A 19,408-nucleotide genomic window follows, 5' to 3' on the forward strand; every position below is an offset into this window, starting at 1 on the left:
AAATACGTTTTTTAGTTCTTTTTTTTTTTTGAATAGAATCATATATTTATAGGAGATATGGATGTTGTTTCAAAAGTTTGCAACCTTTGATGAAACAACACCATTTCACCATAAAACACAATGTTTCATATATGACACTATTTCATGAAAAGATATGAAAATTGAATTCAAAATTCAAACAAAGCAATAACTAAAAAATTGAATTCAAATCATTAAATGCTATTTAACTCTTTTGTCATTTTGGAACTAATATTCCAAAACAATTTCCAACATGAATTATATTAAATGTACAAATATTAAATTATTGTTATTTTTTTAATGCAATCAATATAAAACAAAATCATATCATCATATTATTTTTAAAACTTTAATATTTATCAATAAAACCTACTTTTACATTGCACGGGTAGAACATCTAATAATTATGAAATAGTGAAAACTTGGTTCAACCTATTAAAGTGTGTAAATTGGTGATTTGAGTTATTACATTGTCTAATGGTTTTTCAACCGATTTTTTGTAGCATCAATTTTCAATTGAAAATGGAGTATGTCCGATTTTCAATTTAATCAATTGAACTCAATGATCCACTCTAGTAACATTTATACTTTTAAATTCATTTCTTTATGATTTTAAAACTTTTGAAAAACAGCCGTCGATCTAAATTGAACAAATTTTTTAATTATTCGGTCTCATTCAAATACGAATATATCTTGACTTAATCTGTGATAATTTGTATAATTTTGATTCGAGTATTGAATTTTAATTTCTCAACTTGTTGACTTAATTCGTTGAATAGAAATTAATAATTTATGATTTTTTATTTATTTTCAATAATATAAAATAAAATTAATATATGACTACAAAATAAGGTTTTGCTCTAAATTTTCGCTCACCACCATATTTTTATCACACCAAAACTCACAAATAAATTTATGTAATTTTATTCATAAATTTAGCCTATATTTGTCAATTGTGTTAAAAAATAAAGATAAATAATTTAATCTCAGCCATTCTCTCACGGGCTCCCATACAATTTTGGTTGGTATTTATTTAGTGCATCCAAGTCCCAACAAACAAGAACCATCGATTCATCATCCCATTTGACAGAGTGAAACATGGAGGATGTGGAAAAGGTGAAGACCGAAGCATTGCAATTGATAGGAGCATTTCAAGTTCTACCAAAGCTCGTGGTTTTCGATCTCGATTACACTCTTTGGCCTTTCTACTGGTTCGTACGTCACTATTCCCTTCTTTCTCCTTTTATCACTATTTCACAAATTCAATCTCATCTCAAATTTCAGCGAGTGCCGCTCCAAGCACGATACACCTTCTCTGTTTCCTCATTCTAGAGGCATCTTAAGCGCACTCAAAGATGGAGGAATTCATGCTGCCATTGCTTCTAAATCACCAACTCCTCACATAGCAACCACGTTTCTTGACAAACTCAGTATCACCTCAATGTTTGTCGCGCAGGTTTGTTTACTCACTTTTTCTTTCATACCAAATGCACCAGATTTCTCTGAACTAATAATAGATTATAGTTATTTAACTCAACTATCGTATAACAGTTGAACTATCTCGATCAATTTTATTGTTCAGGAAATATTTTATACTTCGACACACAAAACAGATCATTTTCAGAAAATTCAAGCAAAGACTGGTGTCCCCTATAACTCTATGCTCTTTTTTGACGATGATAACAATAACATCAAAGGGGTATTTATATTTACTTTTATGATTTTTTTAATTAAGTTTTCAAATTTTCTTATTTGTGTGGGAGAGATAATCAATTTGTCATAGTATATTATGTAACATGACTTGTTTTGTGGCAATAACAGATTTCAAAATTGGGGGTAACAAGTGTTTTGGTTATAAATGGTGTGAATCTTGGAGTATTTAGAGAAGGCCTCACAAGTTTTTCTCAAAACTGGGATGCGTCAAAGAAAAAGCAGAAAAGGAGTAGATAATCTTTTCATGAGCAACATACCATCATATATGTTTGAGATTATCTCCTTTATGTGCATTTTATTCGAAACATCGTCCATATTGATGATTGGAAATATAATTGTGTTTATTTTTTCTTCTATTAATTTAATGATTAGAATTTCACCCATATATGAATAAGTGGGATGCGGTTGGACGAGTATGCGAATTCTATAACATGTATCTCTCTCATAATTCTATAAACTATAATGATTTTGTAAACACCCAACATCTATAATTATCCTATGGAGATAGTTTTTTTTAATAGTTTATCATTTTTTATTCTTTAATTTGTTAGAATCGATCTTTATAGAACAAGATTCAATTACGTAATTGATTCAAGATCTTTGTTCTTTATTTTTTACTCGAGTGATTCAATCACATGTTTGGTTGTAAGATGATTTCTTCGCACAATAATTTGAAAAAAGATTTTTTTTTTGAAGTTATGAGAGAGAAGATAGAATTAAGAGAGTATTGGTTATTGAAGTGAAATGAAGAATGTATTGATCTTCTCTTGATCTCACTGAAATGACTTCCTATTTATAATGGAACTATTTACACATCAAGTAATGTCAAACTAACTAATTGCGATAAGTTGTATTCGATTTTGTCAAATACATGCAGATTCGACTACTATAAGTTGTATTCGACTCTATCGAATACATGCAGATTCAAATACTACAAACATGCTTAACACAAAGAATTACATATTTAAAACACCGTCTAATTTGTTGTCTAAGCTACTATTTCATCATAGTTTTCAATCTCTTGAACAATTTCACTTGCACGATCTTAGTTATGATGTATGTTATCCGATTCTCAGTTCTACAGTGTTCCAACATCAGTTTCTCATTTCTTACTTGCTATCTATGATAGCCGAACCTCATCTCAATGTATTTGCTTCTTTCATGTGCTATCAGTTTTTTGGCCAAATTGATAGCAGGCATGTTATCAATCTTCATGATCATTGCTCCATGATTCTTTCATGCACTTTCTTATATCAGATTCATCATTCATGTTGCTTGACATGCACAAAGTGAGACAATTATGTACTTGTTAGCTAAGATTTTCAACATAAGGGAAAATGTCAACATGAGCATAAGTAAAGGGCAATGAAATATTTGATGACTTGTACATTGTAGAAGTCTCAAATAGAGAAAATTGGGACTTAGTATTTTTTGGAATGTGTTTGGAGGATTTTTCGTCAATAACATCTCGACAGCGGCAAGCACGTCGAACGAACGATTATTTGAGTGCGCAAAAGCATTTTGTTCAAAAACCAGTAACTACTTCTTCATTTTACCCTGAGGACACGTGGAGGGAGCGCAAAGGCGAAATGCATGTAGGAGTCTACGTGGCTAAAGCTGAAGAATGGAACGTTAGGAAGCAGTTATTTCATACTAGTATAAATAAAGTTTCTAGTGTTATTATTCGGGGTGTTCATTTGTTTTCATCACAGAATCTCACATATACGCAAAATACCAGTGTCAGAGAAACGAGTTTGATTGAGAGAATGTATTTATCTCTGAAACATCACATTTTACTTCAGTGCAAAGTCTTTAAATTCCTTTACAATTTCTGCCCAGTTACCTTCATCTTTATTTTACCTGCATTGTCACTTTACTTTTTTATTCATATAATTTTCTTTGCTTTTCTTATTTACTGTCGAAATCCTACTTTTTACATCTCTTTACAACTATTTCGACGAAGTCGAAATTAGTACTTTTTTTCAACCAACACTATAAAATTACTGTTTTTAGCACTGTGTTCTAGGATTCTCTAGTTAATTCTGCAAGTAACCTTTAATTAAGAGACTAGCGGTTGTTTACGAAATTCCAGCGTAAATAAATTACCACATCTAGTGGACATGTGCTAAAACTCTTGTCTGTTATAGATAAGCATTAGTTTCTTTCATAAACTTGTGTTGTGTTCATGAATTATTCTAGGTATTTTGCACACGTTTGAGAAGTAGAAAGTCTTTACCAAAACTCATACGTCCCTCAATAAATAACACTAGTACATAGAATAATCCCTAGAATGTAGTAGAACAACCAGTCAGATCGACGGTTGAAGAAGCGGTTGTGTCATTTGTTAGGACAACTGTTCTAGTGATGTCGTCGACGCCAGTCGCACAAATGTTATCACAGGGGGTAATACCCCCACCATAGACAGGAAATACCATATTCAACCTAGTAGTCGCAAGGCTTTTGTTCGGGTTCTTTATGTCAATAAACAATAGGGATTATCCTTATGGCATACTAACGTTGATGATGGTTGACCTACATACTAACATGTTTACTTTTAGTGATAATGCAATGACAAATGTGCCATCATATAACTCGCAAAAAATGCCTCGGTGTTGACCATCACTAATATGGTTCGACCATGAGGGATAAGTTATATCCCCCAAAAAACGCCATCGTTGGATACCACTTCCATGATGGCTATGAGGCAAAAAATGGACGAGAGTAACCTGGAGTTGGTTAATACTCTCACCCAACATATGGGGACCATTTTTAACCCATTGATTACAAACACAAACCAAACCTATGAACGATTGACAAACCAAATGGGGCGAATAACTGATATTTCTGGCACACCCAAAATCCTGCCTCGACCAACTCATCAAATATCAAATGTTGGCTAGGTAGAAGCGCCAGAAAGCGGGATGGCCCGGGAAAATGTAGGCCAGGTAGAAGCGACAAAAAGAGGGATGGCTCAGGAAAATGTAGGCCAAAATCAAGGACTTAGACATGAACCAGTCCCAAATAGGGAGGAAGTATAATACTTTGGTCATGCCAATCTCATACCCCTGATGGTTCATAAGAGCTAAGATGATGATCAGGTCCTTCGAAATGTTTAGAAAAAAATCTGGATGGGCATAATAACACAACCAATATGGTCGAATTGATCTTGGTCCGAAACGGCCCTAATGAGGGACTTCACGAGCCTAACTTCATTTCCCCTTTGTATGAGTATGTTTAACAAGCGGAGTTACTATTTCTTGCAATATATGGGAGGTGAATATTTCGCATGCTATGTGTGATCTTGGATCTAGCATAAATTCCATGCCACTGAAAATGATAAAAGAATTGAACATGTGTGATATCATATTAAGTAACATGACTCTCACTCTAGATGACTCATATGTTACTCAACCGATTGGTATTTTGCATGACGTGTTAATACATATCGACAAACTAGTATTTCTTGCGGATTTTATAGTGTTGGATATAAAAGGAGATTCAGGAGGATCTTTTACTCTCGGACGGCCATTCTTGGCAACCAGGAAAGCAAACATTGATGTAGAAATGGGTGAACTTATCTTAAAGTTCAATAAAAAGAAAGTTGTTTTCAAGGTGTATGACCGGACACCACATGTTAAGAATTTGGATACTTGTTACCATCTAGAGGAAAAAGGTATCAATGTAGACAAAGGATAAAGAAGAATTGAAGTGACCAACGTGAGGGTATCCCTTGCGCCTGACGTAACTTAGACATGGATCGTTAAGCTAGTGACGTAAAACAAGCGCTTGATGGGAGGCAACCCATCTGTAAGAATTTATTTTTACGTTATAGTGAATTTTAAATTTTTAGCATTGTTAATTTTGTGTTATGATGCGGAAGGGAAAACAGGTAAAGAAGAAGAGAAAGAAAAAGAAAAGAGAAATGAAAGTTCAGCCCCTGGTATCATCATGTAGCATATTACGCGTTATAGCGATACAAATTTTGAGATTAAGTTATTGATTAACTTAACTCATAAAACAAGAGTCGCCACCGCACTTTTATTGTTTCCAAAGGAAAAGGGGGAAATTACGAACAAAATCTAAAGAAGTTTTAAAACAAAACTAATAAAAAGAGATAAGGGTCTGAGGGTTAGTTATGCAAAGGGACAGTATTAGCGCCATAAACATCCATGATACTTCATGGGAACCTCTTGGAAAGTATGTACATTTTAGTTTTAAAAGGTGTTGTTTGTAAAAGATTGGAGAGATGGGAAAATAAATGTTTTTTTTATGATTTTTGGTGGAAGACCTTTTGAAGTGTCGTGCCTACGTACCAACAAACTGCAATGGAGGATCAAAACCTCGTAGTTCATGGTAAAAGTAAGTGTCACACCCCAAATTTTACCCCTAGATTTCATAATCATTTTCATCATAGACATCATTCATGCATAGCTAACCTCAAGATCAAGATATGCCTGATTTGTTTCATATGTGAATTAGGGTTTCCCTCAAAGAGCTCAAAGGATTGATCATTCAAAGTTTTTGATTGGTCATAAATAAATCAAGTTCTCATACACTCAAGATATTTCTCTCCGTCAACAAATGAGGGTATTATGGCCTAATCACAAGTGCATCAAGCTTCACTTTCATCTGGCTCACTAATTAGGGTTTCTCAACAACATTCAATTTCATCTGAGAATTTTGATCAAGACATGCTATCAAGCCTTGAGACATGGATTAACACACTAAACTACATCTTAGAGCCCATACATGATGTTCAATTGGCTCCAGAGTTTGAATTCATTGAAGATCAAGAAGTTCAAATTCATCTGATACACAACCACTGCACTACAAAGTCAAATCTTTGACTTTTGAGATTTATGATCAAATATGAACTTCTCAAGTTAAATTTCATGAGTATATGCTTAATTGATGAATTTTATCAAGAGAAATCAAGATAAATGAGGTTACTTGCAAAAAGGGCAATCTTGAAAACATTGAAAATTTCACTAAGTATCAAAATTTCATGTTCAAGTGCACCACTTTCTCAATCCATAACTTCCAATCCGAGCAGCCACTTTCTTTGCTACAAAGCTAGAATGAAATCTCTTGTTTCATACTTCAACTTTGTCCTAGAGGGTTGATTCCATAAAAGTGACAGGATTTTGAGTTATGAGGACATAAAGTTGGTGTCTCAAGTTGAAACACTTAGAAAATTTTCAAGTCAGCTTTGATCCCTAAAAAGTGATAAACTTTACAGCCAGTTTTCATCATGATCCACTTTGATTCAGAAAAAACTCAAAACATGAAAGTTGTAGAGCATGTTTGGGACTTTTTAAAAAGTACAATTACATTTTTTCCCATGCATGAGCTGTGAGTTTCGAAAATGGGAAGTTGGGGTTCCAAACTTGAATTTCAAGTCATGTTCATGATGAATTTTTGGAGGAAAACTATTTCAAATGTGAAAATCTCTTGATTGCAGGTCCTCTTGTGTATAAATTCTCCATAATCAGATGTTTATATGAATCCTAAGTGCATTACACAAGGAGTTGAGGTTTTGTCCATTGCATTATACCATTTATGGGTGAATTTGCAAAATGTCACATTACTACTTTGATAAAGCAAGCTTTATGTCAACAACTCACTCTTTCACTCTTGAAACTTGTCCCTAAAGATCACAAACAATCTTAAGATATCAGAAACAACCTTGTAGAGGCTAGGGAAATATGACAAACTCCTTGAAACTCAACTATTCATGCAAACTTCTCATTCATTCTCAACCAAAACCATAACTTCACAACTTTTGTTTCTAATCAGTTCCAATCCTCACTCTTTTCCTATAAATAGAGGGATCCCTTAAACCTCAAAACACACAACAATAACCCCTCAATACTTCATCAAACTCCCATTCCATTATAATTTGCAAAAACACATTATTTTTGCAAGTTCTCTAACCAAACTTATTCTCCACGTGTATCTTCCAAACAAACATCACAAATCATCTCTAGACATCATTTAGAGCTTATTTAATCACTTGAACATGTTCTGTAGCATCTATTTTATCATTCACCATTTAACTTCTTCACTTTGCAAGAACATTTGTGTGAGATAATACAAGTTGTTTCTGGCCATTCTCATTATTCAAACACTATCCTCAAGGACCAACAAGGCTGGTAGAATCTCTCTTTTATCTCTGTAGTAGCTAAGAAGAAGCATTGGACTTTCTCCAATAGGTAAGTGCACTTACACCTGAAACTCTTGTTCATGCATCATTCTTGAATATTTATTGAAGTTAAAATGTAGTACATAGTGTGTTTGTTGTATGTTTTCTACTGTGTGCATTATACCATGCTCATGCATTGAGATTTTATTGTTTGGAAATTAAAAGTTCAGTTCTAGTTTTTGCCTTGGCACGATTTGTACATTGAGTTTTAGGATGAGATAATGATACCATTAGATTCCTTGCAAAAAATAGAGCAATTTAGGTTCTTACGGTTTTTAATTTCATGGAAAATTGAGAGAGTTATGGTTGTTTGAAGTTTTGAAAAAAAAATAAAAAGAGACATGCAAGAACACAAGGAAGAAGATGATGAATTGGTGTCATTTTCCAGTTTCTGGAATCGTTTTATTATATATATTAATATTTGTAACTAAGATAATGGATGTATCACTGCCCCAATGGTTAGAGTGTGTGTGTTAAGGCTTTAAGTGTGCAAGAGGTCTAGTGTTCGAATTTTGCTTGCCATAGACCCATTTTTATTCATTGTTTTTTTGCCTATTTATTTTTGTTATTTTTTTATAACTTCAAAGACTCATAACTTGATGATCCCTAAGCCTTTTTGAGCCACTCTTTTTGCTATGTGTTCATAATTTTGTTTATTTTATGATGGTGAAAAGAAATTCCAGAATTGATTTATTTTTAACATACTTATACTTGTCTAAAGTTGGTACCTTTTTAGGATTATTTGAGGGTTTCAAATGACTTTCTTTGATTGATACTTTAATTTTTCTTGATCACCATGACTTGTACGAATGTTGTGAATCATATATGAACTGTTTTTGATGTTGTTAATATGTGCCTCTTGGTTTTTACCTAATTTTGACTTACTTTAATGTATGTTTACATGTTTATGTGCTTTGAACTTTTGTTAATATGCCATGAAATTTTGTGTGCTTATTTTCCCATGGATCCATGATTAGCATGTCATTCTTTCATGTATTTTTGAATCTTTGTGTAAACTTGTGCCATTGTGTTTGTTTATTGTTTATGTGTTTGAAAATTCTTTAAACTTGTGATAACATGTCTTTGTATGACTTGTATGTTTACATGTTCAAACTTTTTGTGTGATGTTGAACCTTTGTTTGTGATCATATTGAACCTTAACATGCATGTGTTTAATACCTTAAATTGTTTTCATGATCAAGTTGATGTTATGTCTAAAGCATATCTTACTTCATGCATACACATGTTCATTCATACTTATTATGACATCCATATACATGTTCATGAATTGTTATGTCATTCATCTTTGTTTCTTCATGATGATATATCCATGTCATTCATATTCATGAAACTTTATACATCTTTGATTGATGTTGTTGTACCTTTGTTCATGTTCACATGTTGTACATATGTGTATACATACCATGCTTGATATTATTATGATCATGCTTTCATATCTTTGTTGATGTCATGCTTGAACATCTTCTATATCATGTGCTTATATTTGTTAATGTCATGTATGAACATATTCTTCATTTGATTATCTTTGTGGATGTCATATTTGAACATCTTCTTCGTCCTTGTTTGTTCTTGTTGATGTCATGTATGAACATCTTCTTCATTTGATTATCTTTGTGGATGTCATGTTTGAACATATTCTTCATCCTTGTTTGTTCTTGTTGATGTCATGCTTGAACATCTTATTTATCATTTGTTTATCTTTGTTGATGTCATGCTTGAACATCTTTCTTTATCATGTGCTTATATTTGTTGATATCATGCTTGAACATCTTCTTTATCTTGCTTATATTTTGTGTATCTTTTTGCCTAAATCCAAGGGAAAGACCTCTTTATTGACTTAATGTCATAGGTAGTTTAGCAATCCCTAGTTTCCCTTTGACCTTGTTAGAGTCATTCTCACTTTCAACTTAGATTTAAGTAAGAGTTTATAACTCTTGTAAGTATTTTTGTTATGAACCCTTACTTTCCCCCTTGGAACCTTAATCACTACCAAGTGTTCTTTCACCCTTAGTTAGGTGAACTACGGTTTCTCTGATTCCATCCTTATAAGGATACGTAGGCACATGACCGCGAAGTTTTGGCGAGCAAACTTAATAAAACCTTTAGGTCCTTCCCAATAAAACATTTCCAAATAATAGCAAACAAATAATAACATAACACAAATACTTTCAAAAGGTTCCTATAGGATACTATATATACTGAGGATGCTAATACCTTCCCTTAGTATAACCAACCCCCGAAATTTAGATCTCTTCGCATTGTTTTTACATTGCACAATTATGGTTTTATTCGGTCTTTTCCCCTTCCCTTGGATAAATTAAAGTTCGGTGGTGAACATTTAATGTTTTGTGATTCAAGTTAATACAATAGCTTGATATCCGATTCTCACCGCGACAGAAATGGCGACTTCACTAGGGAGACATTGAAAGAGGGTTAAGCCTATTTTCATTATATTTGTGTTGTTATTATTAGTTGTTTTCCTTGTTTGTTTGGACCTTTGTTTTGGGTGATCCATTGTGTGGTGAGGTAAGTCCTAACATGGACTTGAGTGTATATAAATAAGATAGGATGTGGTATAGTCAAGAAGGCTTATAGGGAGTTTAATACCGAACAAGCTGACTTGAGAATCCACCACTCATGTGGAGGTTCCCTTTACAATTAGTATTGTTGATCAAGCAATTGTGAAAATGCATACTATATTGATTTGAGTAACCTGAGAAGCTGAGGACCTTAGTAACCCCCTTTACCCCACTTGGTCTTTAGGATGTGGTGCGATGTCTATGAAGGTGTAAATTTGAAATAGTTGATACGCGATACTACACTCAAATTAGATTCTCTTGAGAATATTATTAACTCCCGAGTAATTGGCGTGTTGATAATTTCCGAAAGATGGGTCAATGATTTTTGGGAACCTTTGTAGAACCCGTTGTACAGGTACAAAATAAACCCATAGTACATTAGGGATGGTTAGATCCATGGCCTCATGCTCGCAACGTCTAACCTTTGAACCCTATTTGTGTATGACCCTTGTTTGTGTGTTTGTGCATTCATGCATCCATGCATCATAAACATCATTTTTTTAACAAAGTTTTCAAGGAACTTAGGAACTTTTATTGCAAACATTAGGTTTATCATGGATTTTGGAAGGAAAAAGACTCAAAAGTACACTTTCAAGAGTCCTAAGTTAGAAGACCTAAGGAGATTGGGATCTTTGGTTGTTGACACAGAGGCTTTCAGCAAAAGATATGGACATTTATTCTCTCTTTTGAAGATCAACATGGAAGATGGACTTCTTTCTACTTTGATTCAGTTTTATGATCCCGTGTATCACTGTTTCACTTTCTCCGACTATCAGCTTATGCCAACACTTGAAGAATACTCTCATTTGATTGGTGTTCCTATTTCTAGTCAAGCTCCATTTTCTGGTTTGGAGGAAGATCCCAAAGATCAAGACATTGCAAAGGCTACTTACTTGAAAATGTCAGAGATCAGGGATCACATGACCACAAAAGGAAAAATGCTTGGTTTGACAGCTAAGTTTCTAATGAACAAAGCTCAGTATTTTGCTAGAATGAGGAGTGTGGATGTGTTTGAGGCTGTTTTTGCTCTACTTATATATGGATTGTTCCTCTTTCCTAGTTTTGATGACTTCGTTGCCATGGATGCCATCAAGATCTTCTTAATAGGAAATCCAATTCCTATTTTGCTTGCTGATGCCTATCATTCTGTTCATATGAGGAATTTTTATAGTAGGGGAATGCTTACATGCTGTATGCGTATGTTATACAAGTGGTTTATTTCTCACTTGCCTAGGTCTCATGCTTTTTGGGATCTTAAGGATGGTCTTTTATGGTCACAGAAGATTATGTCGCTCATACATTCAGATATTGTTTGGTATAGTCGTGACTATGATGGAGTTAGTATCATTGATAGATGTGGAGGATTTCCTAACGTACCTCTTCTTGGTACAAAAGGAGGCATCAATTACAACCCAATCCTAGCTCGTCGGCAACTCAGTTATCCAATGAGAGATAAGCCAAAGAATATTCAGTTGGAGGGTTTGTTCTTTAAGGAATGTGAAGATTGCAAAGCGCTCAAAGAGAAGATTATGCACGCTTGGTGCCATGTTCATAAGCTAGAAAAGAAAGTATTAGGGAAGACGAATTGTGTCTCTTTAGAACCTTACCTTAAATGGGTGCAAGATAGGGCCATCAGCTTGAAAATGCCTTTAGCTGACAAAGAACCTACCTATATCTTCATGACTAATGCAGAGAAGTTGAAGATTGCTTTGACCAAAGCGCATCGAGAAAAGGACGCTTGGAAGAACAAGTATCAAATCATCAACAATGAGGATGAAGAACTTCAAAGGCAGTTGAAGATGAAGAATGAAGAAGAGCTCTCCAGCAAGAAGAGGAAGGTGCAAGAGGATTTATTTTTCTGTGGCGTTCAGTCAAATACTCCTTGGAAGTTGATCGTGGACAAGCTTGTGCTCGAGAAGGCTGAGATGGAAGAACAAATTAAGAAGCTCAACTTGAGGCTACTAGGGGAATCTCCTTAGGACTTTACTTAGCTTTTATTTAGCTTTGTTTAGAACTTTTGAAAGTGTACTCAAATTTTGTAACTCCCTTTGATTAATGAAATGAGTTTATTTTGGTCATTGTTATTTTCCTTTTGATGTTTGCAATTATCTCTTAAGTTCCTTGAAACTTTTAAAATTTTGCATTTTCATTGCATTCATGCACATGTCATCACACTTGCATTTTTTATCAAAATAAAAACTCATTTCCGTCATTTCTTCTCCAATAGTTTCCACACTGAGACCCTCACACCAGTAAAACACCAGAGCTCAAGCCCGACGTAAAATGGCCGAGCAAGAGCAAAAGATGGAAAGAGTCAATTAAGAGCTTACAGATCTACATGGGAATATAGGTCAAATCATGGAGATGTTGCAAGTAATACGTGCAAAGATGGATACTCAACCCACAATTGTTTCTGAGATTGTCAATCTGGTGATTACTCCTCAGCCAGTAGTTACTACTCCGGCAACTTGGCCTCCCTTTGGTCCTCCTTATGGTTTTGTGCCTCCTCCTCAAGGACAGTCCACTCAACACACAGTTCCATTAACTACTGAAGTTAATCAAGTGATTCCTACTTTTGCACCCACTGCCATGCACACTCGAGTTCAACCGTACTTCGATGATCATCAACATGTGTATGATATACCTGATATGTCTGAAGAAGGTGATGAAAGACATGAAAAGCTGAGAGAAAATGTTGAAACCATTGAGAAAAGGCTGAGAGCAATGGAAAGTGATCAGATCTTTGGTGCTGCTGCCAGAGAAATGTGCCTTATATCTGGATTGGTGATCCCCGCAAAATTCAAGACACCCAACCTTGATTAATATGAAGGAGCTACTTGTCCCAAAAGTCATCTCATCATGTATTATAGAAAGATGGCAACTCACGTGGACAATGACAAACTCATGATCCACTGTTTCCAAGACAGTTTGAAAGGTGCCTCTTCCAAATGGTACTTGACCCTTGATCAGACTCGCATCTGTTGTTTCCAAGATTTGTCTAATGCTTTCATCAAACAATATAAGTACAACATGGATCTAGCTCCCGATAGAAGGCAATTGTTGAGCATGTCCCAAAAGGATTATGAATCCTTTAAAGAATATGCACAAAGGTGGAGAGAGACTGCACCCTAAGTAGAACCTCCATTAATTGAAAAAGAATTGGCAGATTGGTTCGTCGACACAGTGCGACCAAATTTTTTTGAAAGGATGGTGGGAAGTGTGACTGCAAGTTTTTATGACTTGGTGGTTGTGGGTATCAAAGTGGAACTTGGCTTAAAAAATGGCAAGATGATTATTGCAGCTAGTAATTCCAACAATAACAACAATACCAAGAAATTCTGTAGCAATTTCCATAAGAAAAAGGAAGGAGAAACAAATGTAGTGATGGGTAGTAGAAGAAAGAATCAGCCTTGGAAAAAGCAACAATATTTTGCTCAACAACATTATGTTCAACAACCACAATTTGCTCGACAGCCGTATGTAGCAGCTATTACACCAACTTTCAATCAACAAGTCCTAGTGTATCAGTCGACCCAAGCAGTCCCGATCTTTCAAATAACACCCAACGTTCCAACTTATCAAAAGCGTCTAACGCTCTAGCTTATCAACAAAGGACTCCAGCTCCGCGCCAAAATGCTCCATTTCAAAATAGAAGACAAGGTGGAAAACCTCCGATTCCTCAGATTCCTATGTCTTACACTGAATTATATCCGACATTGTTGAAGAAAGGGTTAGTTGTTCCAAGACCTTTGGGACCTCGACCAGATCCTCTCCCACCATATTACAATCCCAATGCACATTGTTTGTTGCATGAAGGTGCCCCAGGGCATGATTTTGAAGGTTGTTATGCCTTAAAACATATTGTGAGGGAATTGATTGAGAAGAAGATTCTTTCATTTGGGGATACCAGTCCGAATGTCAAAAATAATCCTTTGCCCGCTCATGGGTCTGTTAGTGCTATTGATGATGACCCTGATGAAGGTCTGATTCTTGATGCAACCAAAATCAAGACTCCGCTCAAAGATTTTCATGCAAAGTTAGTAGAAGCAGGTTTATTGAAAAATTTCCATAAGAGTTGTGAAGAATGTACTATTGGTCCTAAAGGATGTGAAATAGTCCGAAAGGATATTCAAGAATTGATTAACTAAGGTGTGTTGCAAGTAAGCGGTCGTATGAAAAAGAATGAGGTAGCAGTGATTGAACCCATCTTCAATCTACTTGAGTTAAGTACTACAGCACCAATCTTTAACATTCTAGAGCCAATATTCAACATTCTAGATTCTACTGTTGTTCAACCAATTTTCAACATTCCAGAATCAGTTGAACCAATCTTCAATATGCCTAATCCAGTGGTTGTCCAAAGGCCTAGCTCTTTTCCTTTTGAGAATACTAAAGTAGTTCCATGGAAGTATGATACAGCTGTGGTTAACCAAAGGTCTGAGAAAGTAGGTCAGAAAGAAGGTCTAAATATTGCAAGCACTGATATAGCAATAGGAAGTAGAATGACCCGCAGTGGTCGCATTTATACCCCTCAGTTCAACTTGGCTCTGCCAATTCCACCGAAAGAAACCACCACTACTATTACCGATAAAGGCAAAGAGGTGATCACAATTGATGAAGACGCTGAATTTCTGAGGATTATCAAGAAGAGTGATTACAAGATTATTGATCAGCTGCATCAAACTCCTTCAAAGATATCCATTTTGTCTCTTCTCATGAGTTCTCCAGCTCATAGGAGTGCCTTGCAGAAATTGTTAGCTCAGGCTCATGTCACTCACGACATTACTATTGATCAATTTGATGGGGTCATTGCCAACATTACAGCATGCAACCATCTCAGCTTCAGTAGAGAAGATTTGATGAAGGATGGTCAAGACCATAACCGTGCTTTGCACATATCTGTGAAATGCCAAGAAGATACCCTAGCAAGATTCCTTGTGGACACTGGCTCCTCTCTGAATGTTTTACCTAAGAGGACGCTCGCTAAGTTGGCATATCTAGGGACTGAGATAAGGCCAAGCGCATTAATTGTCAAGGCATTTGATGGATCGAGGAGGACCGTCATAGGGGAGGTGGAGCTTCCAATATTAATTGGTCCACATGTGTTTGAAATTACTTTTCAGGTTAGGGACATCAACCCAAATTATAGTTGTTTGCTTGGAAGGCCATGGGTTCATGTCGTTGGGGCCGTGACTTCAACCTTGCACCAAAAAATGAAATTTGTTATTGATGATAAGCTGGTGATTGTGTCAGGTGAGGAAGATCTTATGGTAAGCCACCTCTCTTTGTTCAATTACATTGAGGCTGATGAGGATGCTTTGGAAACTTCTTTCCAAGCTCTTGAAATAGCCAACGTTGTCCTTATGGAAGTCGAAGAACCAAAGGGTAAGGGTATTCTATCTTTTTCATCATGGAAGAAAGCAAGATCAACCATTGAGGAAGGAAGTCCCGAAGGTTGGAGAGATGTTATTGATGTCAAACTAAAGTCGAACCGTTTTGGGTTGGGTTACAAACCAACCAATGTCAAAAAGGAAGCATCAACCTCCATCGAAGGACGTCCGAAGACTATCCAAGAAGTGTTTGTCAGCACTGGATATCAAGTCAATGATATTGATGAATATCTTGAAGATGAAGATTTGAGCAACCTGGTGTACCAACCTGATGTGGCTTTGAACAATTGGAAGGAGATTGAAATCCCAGAGATGTTTCCTTTGTCAAAGTAATTTGTTGTTTTTCTTTGGTGTTTTCAAAATTCCATAGCTATGCCCAAAGCTATTGGACTATTTTGTAGGGCCACCTTTGCATTTCCAAGATTATATCAATGAAGGCGTTTTGTTAAATTCTTGTTTGCTCATTTACTTCTTTTTCTCTTTCACTTTTAAAGAAAAATGGCAATCTTTCAAAACCATTAAAATAAAAATAATTTTCCTCTTGCATTCCTTTGTTTTTTTTTACTTTTAATAAAAACAAATGATTTAAACATGCAGAATAAAAGAAATCCATGTTGAATCCAATGACTCTACTTTCACTCTTAACTTTGATTCACTAATCTACCAAGCTGAAGAAGAGGGTGAGGAAGATTGTGATATTCCCGGCGAACTGGCAAGATTGGTTGAGTACGTGTACATAGATATCCAACCACATCAAGAGCAGGTAGAGACAATCAACCTTGGCACCGAGGAAGCAAAGAAAGAGGTCAAGATTGATACAACACTTGGGGAAAACATCAAAGAAAGATTGGTCAAGCTTTTACAAGAATATGTGGATGTGTTTGCATGGTCGTATCAAGATATGCCTGGTTTAGACATAGACATTGTTGTTCACAAATTACCACTCCGACCAGATTATCCACCAGTAAAACAAAAACTCCGAAGAACAAGACCAGACATGGCTTTGAAGATTCGAGAAGAGGTCAAAAGACAGTTTGATGATGGCTTCCTTGCAGTTGCAAAGTACCCTCAATGGGTAGCTAACATTGTTCCAGTACCTAAAAAGGATGGCAAGGTCAGAATGTGCGTGGACTATAGGGATTTGAATAAAGCTAGTCCGAAGGATGATTTCCCTCTCCCACATATTGACACCTTGGTTGATAACACTGCTAGGTTTGTTGTTTTCTCCTTCATGGATGGGTTTTCAGGCTATAATCAGATCAAGATGGATCCTGATGACATGGAAAAGACCACCTTCATCACACCACGGGGAACTTACTGCTACAAGGTTATGCCTTTTGGTCTCAAGAACGCAGGGGCAACCTATCAAAGGGCGATGTTCACCCTCTTTCATGACATGATGCATAAGGAGATTGAGGTCTATGTGGATGATATGATTGCCAATTCACAGAGTGAGGAGGATCATTTGGACCATTTGTTGAAACTATTTGAGCGCCTCAGAAAATTTAGATTGCGTCTGAATCCAACTAAGTGTACATTTGGGGTCCGATCGGGGAAGTTACTTGGTTTCATTGTTAGTCAACGAGGAATTGAAGTAGATCCAGATAAGGTCAGAGCGATACAAGAAATGCCGGCTCCATAAACTGAAAATCAAGTTAGAGGTTTTCTTGGAAGATTGAACTACATTTCCAGGTTTATTTCCAACATGACTGCTACATATGAGCCTATATTCAAATTGCTTCGAAAGGATCAAGCAATTGAATGGAGTTCTGATTGTCAGCAAGCTTTTGAGAAGATTAAAGGTTATCTGCAAGAACCTCCTATCTTGATTCCACCCATTCCAGGGAAGCCTTTCTTCATGTATTTGACTGTGCTCGAAGGATCCATGGGTTGCGTACTAGGTCAACATGATAAAACTGGAAAGAAAGAACATGCCATTTACTACTTGAGAAAGAAGTTTACTGATTGTGAAATCAGATATTCACTCTTAGAAAAAACTTGTTGTGCTTTAGCATGGGATGCCAGACGTCTTAGGCAGTATATGATTTGTCACACTACTTTGTTGATCTCCAAAATGGATCCAATAAAGTATATCTTTGAGAAGCCTGCTTTGACTGGAAGACTTGCCCGTTGGCATATGTTGTTATCTGAATACAACATCCAGTACATAACCCAGAAATCTGTCAAAGGAAGTGTTTTGTCTGACTACCTCGCTAATCATCCTGTCGAAGACTATGATCCATTGAAGTTCGATTTCCCAGATGAAGACATTATGTTGGTGAAAGATTGTGAAACTCCAAGCCTAGATGAAGGTCCCGAGCCAGGTTCCTGTTGGAAGATGATGTTTGATGGTTCCTCCAATTGCATGGGGCATGGTGTGGGAGATGTGTTGATGAATCCCAATGGTGGGTATACTCCTTTCACATCAAGATTGTGTTTTGAATGTACCAACAATATTGCAGAGTATGAAGCATGTATCTTGGGTATTGAAGTTGCAATTGACACCCGAATCAAGATCCTTAAAGTGTATGGAGACTCAGCCTTGGTGATCTACCAAGTCAAAGGAGAATGGGAAACTCGTGATGAGAAGTTAATCCTATACCGTGCCCATATTATGGAATTGATAAAGTACTTTGATGAAATCACCTTCCATCATGTTCCGAGAACAGAAAATCAGATAGCAGATGCTTTGGCTATGTTAGCCTCTATGTTCCAAGTCAGATTTCTCAATGAGGCACCACTTATCACAATTGAGAGGAAAACTGCGCCAGCCTATTGCCTATTGGTTGAAGAAGAAATTGACGAGAAACCGTGGTTCTATGATATCATGAATTACTTACAAAATCAAGAATACCCAGTAAATGAAACAACCCTAGATAAGAAGACTTTAAGGAGGTTGGCATCCAAATTCTTCCTTAGCAACGAGGTGCTATATAAAAAGAAACTATGATATGGTTCTGCTCATATGCGTAGACAGACACGAAGCAGACCTGTTGATCAAAGAGATTCATGAAGGATCATTTGGAACTCACGCCAATGGACATGCCATGTCTAGGAAGATCTTGAGAGCTGGTTATTATTGGTTGACCCTGGAATCTGATTGTTTCAACTATGTCAGAAAATGTCACAAATGTCAAATCTATGCTGACAAGGTGCACGTGCCTCTGACACTGTTGAATGTTTTATCATCACCTTGGCCTTTTGCAATGTGGGGCATTGACATGATTGGGGCAATTGAGCCTAAAGCTTCTAATGGTCACCGTTTCATCTTGGTTGCAATTGACTACTTCACCAAATGGGTAGAAGCTACGTCATACGCCAACATGATGAAACAAGTGGTTGCCCGCTTCACTAAGAACCAAATTATCTGTCGTTATGGAGTTCCAAGCAGAATTATCACGGATAATGGGACAAATTTGAACAACAAAACAATGAAAGAGTTGTGTGAGACCTTCAAGATTGAACATCACAACTCTTCTCCGTAT

The 19,408-nt window shown here is 36.0% G+C and overlaps 2 protein-coding genes across 2 annotated transcripts; both read left to right on the top strand.

Annotated features, from left to right (window-relative positions):
• The first annotated feature begins 996 nt into the window (after positions 1-996).
• Positions 997-2,249, top strand: LOC127100714 (uncharacterized). Its single transcript, XM_051037977.1, has 4 exons — positions 997-1,229; positions 1,303-1,474; positions 1,601-1,717; positions 1,840-2,249. The coding sequence occupies exons 1-4, from the start codon at positions 1,117-1,119 to the stop codon at positions 1,966-1,968; spliced, it is 531 nt and encodes a 176-aa protein (XP_050893934.1). The 5' UTR covers positions 997-1,116; the 3' UTR covers positions 1,969-2,249.
• Positions 2,250-11,087: 8,838 nt separating this feature from the next.
• LOC127102711 (uncharacterized) lies at positions 11,088-12,512 on the top strand. The gene has a single exon (XM_051040056.1). The coding sequence runs from the start codon at positions 11,088-11,090 to the stop codon at positions 12,510-12,512; it is 1,425 nt and encodes a 474-aa protein (XP_050896013.1).
• The last annotated feature ends 6,896 nt before the right edge of the window (positions 12,513-19,408 follow it).

This window comes from Lathyrus oleraceus, chromosome 7 (assembly GCF_024323335.1).
Source record: "Lathyrus oleraceus cultivar Zhongwan6 chromosome 7, CAAS_Psat_ZW6_1.0, whole genome shotgun sequence".
Taxonomy (NCBI): domain Eukaryota; kingdom Viridiplantae; phylum Streptophyta; class Magnoliopsida; order Fabales; family Fabaceae; genus Lathyrus; species Lathyrus oleraceus.